This window comes from Salvelinus alpinus, chromosome 34, assembly GCF_045679555.1.
Source record: "Salvelinus alpinus chromosome 34, SLU_Salpinus.1, whole genome shotgun sequence".
NCBI lineage: Eukaryota > Metazoa > Chordata > Actinopteri > Salmoniformes > Salmonidae > Salvelinus > Salvelinus alpinus.
In genome coordinates, this window is record NC_092119.1 from 13,950,229 (window position 1) to 13,962,682 (window position 12,454).

The 12,454-nt window shown below is 45.3% G+C and overlaps 1 protein-coding gene across 2 annotated transcripts in view; it reads right to left on the reverse strand.

Moving 5' to 3' along the window:
* Window positions 1-1,002: 1,002 nt before the first annotated feature.
* Window positions 1,003-12,454, reverse strand: part of LOC139563621 (tau-tubulin kinase 2-like) — a 56,646-nt gene continuing 45,194 nt past the window's right edge. For both annotated transcript variants that reach the window (XM_071382458.1, XM_071382457.1), the window contains exons 12-15: window positions 11,587-12,175; window positions 6,134-6,496; window positions 3,627-5,089; window positions 1,003-3,359 (exon numbers count right to left, since the gene is read on the reverse strand). In XM_071382458.1, coding sequence (XP_071238559.1) covers window positions 2,864-3,359; window positions 3,627-5,089; window positions 6,134-6,496; window positions 11,587-12,175 — 2,911 coding nt within the window. In that variant the 3' untranslated portion in view covers window positions 1,003-2,863. The remainder of the gene's footprint in view (window positions 3,360-3,626; window positions 5,090-6,133; window positions 6,497-11,586; window positions 12,176-12,454) is intronic.

Here is a 12,454-nt window from a genome sequence, read left to right on the forward strand (position 1 = left end):
GAGGACTGTCTGTCTTTGTAGTGAATAAGACTGCTACAATCACATGATGAGGACTGTCTGTCTTTGTAGTGAATAAGACTGCTACAATCACATGATGAGGACTGTCTGTCTTTGTAGTGAATAAGACTGCTACAATCACATGATGAGGACTGTCTGTCTTTGTAGTGAATAAGACTGCTACAATCACATGATGAGGACTGTCTGTCTTTGTAGTGAATAAGACTGCTACAATCACATGATGAGGACTGTCTGTCTTTGTAGTGAATAAGACTGCTACAATCACATGATGAGGACTGTCTGTCTTTGTAGTGAATAAGACTGCTACAATCACATGATGAGGACTGTCTGTCTTTGTAGTGAATAAGACTGCTACAATCACATGATGAGTACTGTCAGTCTTTGTAGTGAATAAGACTGCTACAACCACATGATGAGGACTGTCTGTCTTTGTAGTGAATAAGACTGCTACAATCACATGATGAGGACTGTCTGTCTTTGTAGTGAATAAGACTGCTACAATCACATGATGAGTACTGTCTGTCTTTGTAGTGAATAAGACTGCTACAATCACATGATGAGGACTGTCTGTCTTTGTAGTGAATAAGACTGCTACAACCACATGATGAGGACTGTCTGTCTTTGTAGTGAATAAGACTGCTACAATCACATGATGAGGACTGTCTGTCTTTGTAGTGAATAAGACTGCTACAATCACATGATGAGGACTGTCTGTCTTTGTAGTGAATAAGACTGCTACAATCACATGATGAGGACTGTCTGTCTTTGTAGTGAATAAGACTGCTACAATCACATGATGAGGACTGTCTGTCTTTGTAGTGAATAAGACTGCTACAATCACATGATGAGGACTGTCTGTCTTTGTAGTGAATAAGACTGCTACAATCACATGATGAGGACTGTCTGTCTTTGTAGTGAATAAGACTGCTACAATCACATGATGAGGACTGTCTGTCTTTGTAGTGAATAAGACTGCTACAATCACATGATGAGGACTGTCTGTCTTTGTAGTGAATAAGACTGCTACAATCACATGATGAGGACTGTCTGTCTTTGTAGTGAATAAGACTGCTACAATCACATGATGAGTACTGTCAGTCTTTGTAGTGAATAAGACTGCTACAACCACATGATGAGGACTGTCTGTCTTTGTAGTGAATAAGACTGCTACAATCACATGATGAGGACTGTCTGTCTTTGTAGTGAATAAGACTGCTACAATCACATGATGAGTACTGTCTGTCTTTGTAGTGAATAAGACTGCTACAATCACATGATGAGGACTGTCTGTCTTTGTAGTGAATAAGACTGCTACAACCACATGATGAGGACTGTCTGTCTTTGCAGCTGGCACAAATTAGTCTTATTAGGCTCCTTGAATAAAAATGAGAAACATACTTTGCAGTGAAACCAGAAGCTGTTCAAAGCGCCAAGGCAAGGCACACATTATACAATAATAATAATAACTTATTATTCACCACTAGTGTAGTAATGAGTACCATAAGTGTTATCAGCAGGCATCCCAAATCTCCTCAGCAGGCATCCCAATTCTCCTCAGCAGGCATCCCAATTCTCCTCAGCAGGCATCTCAATCCCCCCCCCCCCCCCATCCATATATTTAAATTAATTGGATGGTTGTAAGCATGGGCAAGGTTAGGGAGGGTTGCCATCATATCTCTTACACCATTAATTTCCTATGAAGTCCAGGGCAGAAGGGTAGAGAATTGGGACACAAAGTCAGATTCCATTCTGAAGAGGGGCATACAAAGGGAATCATGGCCCAGTGACTAGTGTTCAATCACACATTTAGTTGGCCATTTAGATTCCCCAGATCAGTCAACACATTAGGCACAAGTACGTGTGTGAGCACACACACATTTTATATGATTGTATTAAAGGAAGGATCACTTCCTTCTCAAAAGACTGATCACTTCTATCATTGATCAATTGATTGCTTTAAATGCCTTTGAAATAAACGACACTCACTGTACACCTGAAGTCAGAGAGAGAGAAAGAGCGAGGACACATCAATCGATGATGTCATCAGTTCGTGTGTACCTGGTGTGACAAGTGTGTCAAGATGTAAATAAATAGGTTCTGTAGATAGTGTACATTTCTCTGGAGCTTCATGGCCATAAATGTAGACCTGCTATACCTTGCACTCCCCAGGTCAGTACAGAGGAAACAGAATAGACTGAGTCTATATTAAATTGGTTAGTGATGAATAAATGAGTGCTCATCCACTGACTGACCTAGGGTATTCTGAATGAGGGCTAAGTGTGTTCACTTCCCTGATGATATGAGGGGAAACACCCCACAAGTAAGAACGCCAACATCTTATACAGCACAGCATAATGCACAGAGATCCTTTTCGCATTAGGTATCAACTATTAAAGTGGGCATATGAAATAGTGACTAAACAATGACCAAATGGTAGGAATTAGAGAAGAAAGTGTGAAGGATTACAAGTGAACGAGAGAGAGAGAGAACAGGGGAGGAGAGGGGGGGACACTATGTTCAGTATGCTCTGACAGAAGCATCAGGTCTTCATGGATCCAGAGCAGGATCGTTTGGTCTGCATCAACATCCTGATCCCACCCTCTGCTGTGGCAACGACACTGACTCCCAGGCCATACTCATAAAGCATCTCACAATAAGACTACTGATCTAGGATCAGTCTAACCTTTTAGGTCATAATGAATACGATTGTCCATGTAATCTTACTCATTATTACCTAAAAGGCCAAACTGATCCTAGATCAGCAGTCCTACTCTGAGACACTTGAATAAACGGGCCCAGAGGTTTGTATGGGTCAGGCTAGGACCAGGGCCAGAGCAGTGACCCACTATCTGCTGCTCAGCTTGCTGGAGCACTTCCTCTCTCTCTCCTCGCGGCTGCAGGCTTTCCACTTGAGGGCGTGGTGGTGGTGGGAACCGGTGCGGGCCTGGCGGCCGCAGCATTTCTCCTGGTGGTGGGGGTGGGAGCGCCGGGGAGGAGGGGGGGACCCAGAGAGGCTGGGAGGAGAACAGGAGCGACCGAAACAAACCCCTCTGCCTCGCTCTCCCCCGCGGTGTTCGTGGCGAGAGGGGGAGGAGGAGACAGAGCGCTGTAGAGAGGAACAGCTGCGTGGGGATGCACTGGAGCTCCGGTGGTGATGTTGGTGGGGGGAGCTGGTCAGGCTACACATGCCCATCCGGGAGCCTACAAGCTGGGCTGAGGAGTGGCCGTGGGGGGAACCACGGGCAGAACCACCACCCTGACCATGGTGCATCAGCTGGGACAGACAGGTCAGGAGGTCTGAGTTGCTTGTGCTGCCCGTTCGGATCCGATAACGCTTCAGTCTTGGGTGCAGGAAGGGGGTGAGGGTTTGGGAAGATGGAGAATGAGTTTAGAACTTTAGATATACCTTTAACATGTAGATTAATGTAATTCAGTTAATGATAGTAGAGGCTCATCCCAGATCTGTTGGTGCTGTCTTGCCAACCCCAAACATTGGCATGACAATGAACATAGGAGTTGGCAAGGCTGCACAAACAGACTCGGAACCAGGTTACCATGATAGGTGAGATAAACCTGTCATTAAAGCTAATCATGAAGAGTCTTATTACCTGCCCTCCGCTGCAAGCCGACTGGGTGGTCTCCCCGGGGGTGGGCGTGGAAGGTACTGTGCAGCACTCTCCTGCTCTGGGGCCGGGTTAGCAGGGTTAAAAGGGCGTGGGATCTTGCTCTTACGGAACAGGGGGCTGGAAGAGGAGGAGAGGGAGGGGGCGTCATCCCCCTGGCAGTCAGAGCGCGAGCCCAGGAACGACTCATCGGCCTTCTCAGAGCGGTCTGAGGCGGAGGATAGCTGGTCCCCGTGGGGGAGCGAGGCCACGGCGGGGCCGCGGTGGGAGATAGAGAGAGAAGGGGCTGGGTGGTGGCCTCCTCCCTGGTGGTGGGGGGCTTTCTTCTGGAGCAGCTTCTCCATGGCAGAGCCAGGGGTGGGGAGAAGGTCCAGCAGGACGGGGATACGGCTCAGCCTGCGGGAGGGGTCCTTACGGGGGCTGGGTGGCGGAGATGGGGTGGTCAGAGCTGGGGTTTGGTCAGTGGTCTCCACCCCATCTCCCCTGTCAGGCTGGGGTTGGTCACTCTCAGGGTCTTTGAGCTCTGGGAAGGCTCCACTGCCACTGCCGTCTCCCTGGCCGTTAGCTGGGGACGAGAGATGGCCGTTTACTAGGCCTAACAGTGGGCTGTGGGGGGAGCGAGGGGAATTAGAATGTGGAGAATGAGGAGAACGGGGGGAGTGAGGGGAATTAGAACGTGGAGAATGAGGAGAACGGGGGGAGTGAGGGGAATTAGAACGTGGAGAATGAGGAGAACGGGGGGAGTGAGGGGAATTAGAACGTGGAGAATGAGGAGAACGGGGGGAGCGAGGGGAATTAGAACGTGGAGAATGAGGAGAACGGGGGGAGCGAGGAGAACAGGGGGAGTGAGAACGGGGGTAGTGAGGAGGACGGGGGGAGGTAGGAGAACGGGGGGAGTGAGAACGGGGGGAGTGAGAACGGGGGGAGGTAGTAGAACGGGGGGAGTGAAGAGAACGGGGGGAGTGAGAACGGGGGGAGTGAGAACGGGGGGAGGTAGGAGAACGGGGGGAGTGAAGAGAACGGGGGGAGTGAGAACGGGGGGAGGTAGGAGAACGGGGGGAGTGAGAACGGGGGGAGCGAGGAGAACGGGGGGAGGTAGGAGAACGGGGGGCGCGAGGAGAACGGGGGGAACGAGGAGAACGGGGGGAGCGAGGAGAACGGGGGGAGCGAGGAGAACGGGGGGAGCGAGGAGAGGACGCTCGGCTTGGCACAGGGCTGTGGGCTTTGGTGTAGGTCTGGGTGTCTCCTCCGTTGATCAGGGTATCTGCCAGGAGGTCATCCAGGCTGGTGGGGCTGCCAGGCTGGCTAGGGGTGGGCAGGATGTAGATGTCAGTGGTAGCAGTATTATCCTGGGGCTGCTGGGCCTCAGCTGTGGCATCTCCTCGTCTCTCCAGTTGTAGGCACTGTGGAGCACAGTCTGAGCCAGACTGGGACTGCTGAGCTGTCAGCTAAAGAGAGAGGGGAAAGGGAGAAAAAGGGAGAGAGGGATGGGGGAAGCAGAAAGACACAGAGAGAGAAGGGGGGAGAAAGAGAGAGAGAGGGGGGGGGAGAAGGAGAAAGAGAGAGATAAAGAAAGAAAGAAAGAAAGAAAGAGAGAGAGAGAGACAGGGGAAGGAGAAAGACACAGAGAGAAAGAGAGAGAGAGCGAGAGAAAGAGGGCAGGTTAACAAATAAATAGAGTCAAATTATTGCATTGTAAGAGATCATGTGAAAATATTGAATGGAGATCATAACATGATCATAACATGTCACAGCATCATCAAGGCAATGTCAGTCAAGCTGTTAGTTGGTATCAAAAAAGCGCAACAAGACAGACCTGTGTCAAATCTATCATCTGTTTGATTTAGCTTGGACTTTTGGGACTATTCCATTGTTCCTGGAATGCTTACTCAAGCACCACTCAAGTATTTGACACATGTATTTAACCCAGTACTGCAACAACAACAAAAGCATTCACTCAACCAATCAGGGGCCTACAAAAGAGACAGGAAGTCAGGGTCAGTAAAAAAAGCAGTTCAGGTTGAGTAAAAAGAGAGATAGAGAACACAGGAGGAAATGAAATAACAAAAGACAATCCACCAAAACAAAAGTCCCTGTCTTGCAATGAAGAAAAGTGGAATTGCAATTTCATTCACACTCTGAGTTGACTGAATTGAAAAGGAATTGTAAAGGAAATGACCCCAACTATTCCCCTGACATCAGGACACATGGATCTGAGCATGCTCTGTCTGTAGCACAATGGCCTGCTGTTCTCTGGAGAAAGCAGCCTGCCCGGACGACGACAACACAACAACAACACCACAGTTCAACACAACAAAACACAGCACAACTAACACACTAGCAGCAAAAGGAAACAAAAAGAACAACCAAACCAAACTATTTAAAAAAGACAGTAAGTAACTAATAGTGGAGGGAATTAGGTAGGCGGTGTGTTATGGTTAAGATAGAAACGTCTGATTGGTTCGTGGCCCAGGGGTGGATTGATCAATCACCTGCTGGAGTTGGGCGCGTGTGATGCGTATAACGGAAGGGAACTTGCTGCTGGCGGCGCCCGCCGGGATAGCGGGCAGTTTCCTGCGCCCGGAGGGTGATTGGTTACGGGCGGAACCGAGGCCGGGGTGAGGAGGTGGCGGTAGGGAGGCGTGGTAGGAGGAAGAGGAGGTGGGATGGAGGAGGTACTGGTGGTGGTGGTCGGCTGAGTAGCTGCGACTCATCCCAGGGGGGTCCCTCTGGTGCAGGGGGTCCGACAGGGTGGTGAGGAGGGTCTGGGTGTGCGGGCTTGGGGAACGCAGGAGCAGGGGACTGGACATCCTGGCCAACACCTCCTCAGGCAGAGATGGAGGAGAGGTAGGGAGCTAAGAGAGGTGATGAGAGGTAAAGTTGGGGAGGGAGGATGGAGCGGGAAGAGGTAAAGTTGGGAAGAGAGGACGGAGCGGGATGAGGTAAAGTTAGGGAGAGAGGATGGAGCGGGATGAGGTAAAATTGGGGTGGACGGGGCGGGATGGGGTAAAGTTGGTGAGAGAGAACGGAGCGGGAAGAGGTAAAGTTGGGGAGAGAGGACGGAGTGGGAAGAGGTAAAGTTGGGGAGAGAGGACGGAGTGGGAAGAGGTAAAGTTGGGGAGAGAGGACGGAGCGGGAAGAGGTAAAGTTGGGGAGAGAGGACGGAGTGGGAAGAGGTAAAGTTGGGGAGAGAGGATGGAGTGGGAAGAGGTAAAGTTGTGGAGAGAGGATGGAGTGGGAAGGGGTAAAGTTGGGGAGAGAGGACGGAGCGGGAAGAGGTAAAGTTGGGGAGAGAGGACGGAGTGGGAAGAGGTAAAGTTGGGGAGAGAGGACGGAGTGGGAAGAGGTAAAGTTGTGGAGAGAGGACGGAGTGGGATGGCAGAGGAATAGTGGGAGAAAGGGGTGGATAGGAGTGGGGGTGAGAGAGGGGGAGGAGTACAGCATATATTTAGAACTTAGAGGGAGCGGGTGTAGAGGTGGGAGGAATTCTGAGATCTCAAACGTCTCCTTAGAGGAATCACTATCTCTTTCTTCAGATAGCACCATTTGAGAAAGGGTCAAACCAGAAAAAAAACTAAAGATAGCAAATGAAAGTTGTAAATAAAGAGCATATAATGCAAATTAAAGTGCTCTTTTAACTTCTTATGCCTGCAGGGGCAGTATTGAGTAGCTTGGATGAAAGGTGCACAGAGGTGCCCATAGTAAACTGCCTGCTCCTCAGTCCCAGTTGCTAATATATGCATATTATTATTCGTATTGGATAGAAAACACTCTGAAGTTTCTAAAACTGTTTGAATTATGTCTGTGAGTATAACAGAACTCATATGGCAAAAACCTGAGAAGTTCCACTTCCTGTTTGAATTGTTTCTGAGGTGGCAGATTTTCAACCAAGCTCTCATTGAAATTACAGCAAGATATTGATGAGTTTTCACTTCCTACGGCTTCCACTAGATGTCAACAGTCAATAGAACTTTGTCTGATGACTCTAATGTGAAGGGGTGCCGAAGGAGACAGGAATGAGTAATCACTGCCACGAGCTGACCATGCTTTCACATGCGCCTTCACATGAGGAGGACCTCCGTTCCACCGCTCTTCTGAAGTCAATCTAATTCTCCGGTTGGAACGTTATTCAAGATGTATGTTAACAACATTCTAAAGATTGATTCAGTACATCGTTTGACATGTTTCTAATGACTGTTACAGAACTTTTGGACATTTCGTCACGCTTTGTGACTTTGGAATTGTTTACCGCTAATGCGCTAACCAAAGTAGCTAATTTGACATAAATAACGGACATTATCGAAAAAATAAGCATTTATTGTGGACCTGGGATTCCTAGGACTGCATTCTGATGAAGTTCATCAAAGGTAAGGAAACATTTATCATGTATTTTCTGGTTTCTGTTGACCCCAACATGGCGGCTAATTTGGCTATTGTGCTGAGCTCTGTCTCAGATTATTGCATGATTTGCTTTTTCCGTAAAGTTTTTTTGAAATCTGACACAGCGGTTGCATTAAGGAGAGGTATATCTATAATTCCATGTGTATAACTTGTATTATCATCTACATTTATGATGAGTATTTCTGTTGAAACGATGTGGCTATGCAAAATCACTTGATGTTTTTGGAACTAGTGAATGTAACGCGCCAATGTAAACTCAGATTTTTTGTTATAAATATGAACTTTATCAAACAAAACATGCATGTATTGTGTAACATGAAGTCCTATGAGTGTCATCTGATGAAGATAATCAAAGGTTAGTGATTCATTTTATCTCTATTTCTGCTTTTTGTGAAAGCTATCTTTCGCTGGAAAAATGGCTGTGTTTATTGTGGTTTGGTGGTGACCTAACATAATCGTTTGTAGTGCTTTCGCTGAAAAGCATATTTGAAATCAACAACAAGATTACCTTTAAAATGATATAAGACACATGTATGTTGGAGGAATTTTAATTATGAGATTTCTGTTGTTTGAATTTGGCGCCCTGCACTTTCACTGGCTGCTGTCATATCGATCCCGGTAGCGGGATGCAGCCATAAGAAGTTAAGCAACAGTCTTTCTCAAACAAATCCATTGTATGAGAAGTTTCCTTCGTTTTATCAAGCTCACACAAGCAAAGAAACAAGCTCACATGACATAAGTGATCACAATCACATTTTACTTTAAACTACAGCAAGATGCTACTGATGATCCAGATGAATGAAGTATCCTACTGTGTCTAGTTCTGTGTTAAGGTGTAGTATCCTACTGTGTCTAGTTCTGTGTTAAGGTGTATTATCCTACTGTGTCTAGTTCTGTGTTAAGGTGTATTATCCTACTGTGTCTAGTTCTGTGTTAAGGTGTATTATCCTACTGTGTCTAGTTCTGTGTTAAGGTGTATTATCCTACTGTGTCTAGTTCTGTGTTAAGGTGTATTATCCTACTGTGTCTAGTTCTGTGTTAAGGTGTATTATCCTACTGTGTCTAGTTCTGTGTTAAGGTGTATTATCCTACTGTGTCTAGTTCTGTGTTAAGGTGTATTATCCTACTGTGTCTAGTTCTGTGTTAAGGTGTATTATCCTACTGTGTCTAGTTCTGTGTTAAGGTATATTATCCTACTGTGTACATTGCATGATATGTCTTGACCTGCGTGAGTTGTGTTATGGTGAAGTGTACAGTGAGGTACTGTATGTAATATTGGAGTGTTTTACAGTTAGTTATGTAAAGGTGACATGTTTTACACTGAGGTATGTAATACCAACGTGTTTTACAGTGAGGTATGCAATAGTAAAGTGTTTTACAGTGAGGTATGTATTGGTTACATTTTTACAGTGAGGAATGTAATAGTGAAGTGCTTAACAGTGAGGAATGTAATAGTGAAGTGCTTAACAGTGAGGAATGTAATAGTGAAGTGCTTAACAGTGAGGAATGTAATAGTGAAGTCCTTAACAGTGAGGAATGTAATAGTGAAGTGCTTAACAGTGAGGAATGTAATAGTGAAGTGCTTAACAGTGAGGAATGTAATAGTGAAGTGCTTAACAGTGAGGAATGTAATAGTGAAGTGCTTAACAGTGAGGTATATAATAGTGAAGTGCTTAAAAGTGAGGAATGTAATAGTGAAGTGCTTAACAGTGAGGTATGTAATAGTGAAGTGCTTAACAGTGAGGTATATAATAGTGAAGTGCTTAACAGTGAGGTATGTAATAGTGAAGTGCTTAACAGTGAGGTATATAATAGTGAAGTGCTTAACAGTGAGGAATGTAAAAGTGAAGTGCTTAACAGTGAGGTATTTAATAGTGCCGTGTTTTACAGTGAGGTATGCAATAGTGAAGTGCTTTACAGTGAGGTATGTAATACTGAAATGTTTAACAGTGAGGTATGTAATAGTGAAGTGTTTTACAGTGAGGTATGTAATAGTGAAACGTTTTACAGTGAGGTATGTAATAGTGAAACGTTCTACAGTGAGATATGTAATAGTGAAGTATTTTACAGTGAGGTATGTAATAGTGAAACGTTTTACAGTGAGGTATGTAATAGTGAAACGTTCTACAGTGAGATATGTAATAGTGAAGTATTTTACAGTGAGGTATGTAATAGTGAAACGTTTTACAGTGAGATATGTAATAGTGAAGTATTTTACAGTGAGGTATGTAATAGTGAAACGTTTTACAGTGAGGTATGTAATAGTGAAACGTTTTACAGTGAGGTATGTAATAGTGAAACGTTCTACAGTGAGATATGTAATAGTGAAGTATTTTACAGTGAGGTATGTAATAGTGAAACGTTTTACAGTGAGGTATGTAATAGTGAAACGTTTTACAGTGAGGTATGTAATAGTGAAACGTTCTACAGTGAGATATGTAATAGTGAAGTATTTTACAGTGAGGTATGTAATAGTGAAACGTTTTACAGTGAGGTATGTAATAGTGAAACGTTTTACAGTGAGGTATGTAATAGTGAAACGTTCTACAGTGAGATATGTAATAGTGAAGTATTTTACAGTGAGGTATGTAATAGTGAAGTGCTTTACAGTGAGGTATGTAATACTGAAATGTTTAACAGTGAGGTATGTAATAGTGAAGTGTTTTACAGTGAGGTATGTAATAGTGAAACGTTTTACAGTGAGGTATGTAATAGTGAAACGTTCTACAGTGAGATATGTAATAGTGAAGTATTTTACAGTGAGGTATGTAATAGTGAAACGTTTTACAGTGAGATATGTAATAGTGAAGTATTTTACAGTGAGGTATGTAATAGTGAAACGTTCTACAGTGAGATATGTAATAGTGAAGTATTTTACAGTGAGGTATGTAATAGTGAAACGTTCTACAGTGAGATATGTAATAGTGAAGTATTTTACAGTGAGGTATGTAATAGTGAAACGTTTTACAGTGAGGTATGTAATAGTGAAACGTTCTACAGTGAGATATGTAATAGTGAAGTATTTTACAGTGAGGTATGTAATAGTGAAACGTTTTACAGTGAGGTATGTAATAGTGAAACGTTCTACAGTGAGATATGTAATAGTGAAGTATTTTACAGTGAGGTATGTAATAGTGAAACGTTTTACAGTGAGGTATGTAATAGTGAAACGTTTTACAGTGAGATATGTAATAGTGAAGTATTTTACAGTGAGGTATGTAATAGTGAAACGTTCTACAGTGAGATATGTAATAGTGAAGTATTTTACAGTGAGGTATGTAATAGTGAAACGTTTAACAGTGAGGTATGTAATAGTGAAACGTTCTACAGTGAGATATGTAATAGTGAAGTATTTTACAGTGAGATATGTAATAGTGAAACGTTTTACAGTGAGGTATGTAATAGTGAAACGTTCTACAGTGAGATATGTAATAGTGAAGTATTTTACAGTGATGTATGTAAGGGTGAAACGTTTTACAGTGATGTATGTAAGGGTGAAACGTTTTACAGTGAGATATGTAATACTAGTCTGTGAGGTCCGTACCTGTGTGAGTGCTCCCTCAGCCAGGGCATCAGCAGGGCTAGAGGGGGTGACGGGGGGCAGGCTTCCCGTAGGTCCCACACTCAGCTCCAGCCTGTCCACCCTGGGGGGTTGTCTGCTGGCGCCTGGTTGCCCCTGGAGATCCCCATCCCTGTCCCCATGGACCTGACCAGGGCTGGGGTTCACCGTGGACCCCTCTCCTGCCCCCAGGGGTACCTCCAGCAACTCCAGCTCCTCTTCTTCCTCCTTGGAGGGGCTGGTCGTAGTTCTATCCCCCATTCCTGTCCCTGGGAACCCGCTGGGCCTCTCCATCATCACACACTCCCTGGAGTCCACCTTCCCCTGGCCGGAGCTCAGGTTGAGGGCCACGAAGCCTCCGCTGCTGGGGGCCCCCTCGCCCTGTTCCAGTGACCTGTGGGAGTGAGGGGAGACGGGTTTGGGTGAGCCGCTGGCACCGCCACCGGATAGGAACTCCTCGTCGTTGTGCCAGACTCGGTCAGTGCCACCACGCCCTGGTCCTGTGGGACCTCCAGTGGGTACAGCCAGGCCCTTCTCCTGCTGCTGCCCACAGCCCTCCTGCTGATTCCCTGAGCTGGAGAGACACACCGACCGATTGAACAGGTCAGGCGATGGCAGATTATAATATAGTAGTTATTGTACTATTGATGGTTGTTATAGTAGCACAAGCGTTGTTGTTAGCAGCAGGGTTAGCAATAGCAGGGTTGAGGTCAATTGCATTGAAATTCAGTCAGTTTAGGAAGTAAACTAATTCATCATTAAAACAAACTTTTAAATGATTGTATAGGGACTTTGGTTCATCTTGATTAATATCCTGAACTGACTGAATTGCAGTAGAAACAAGTCCCTGGTT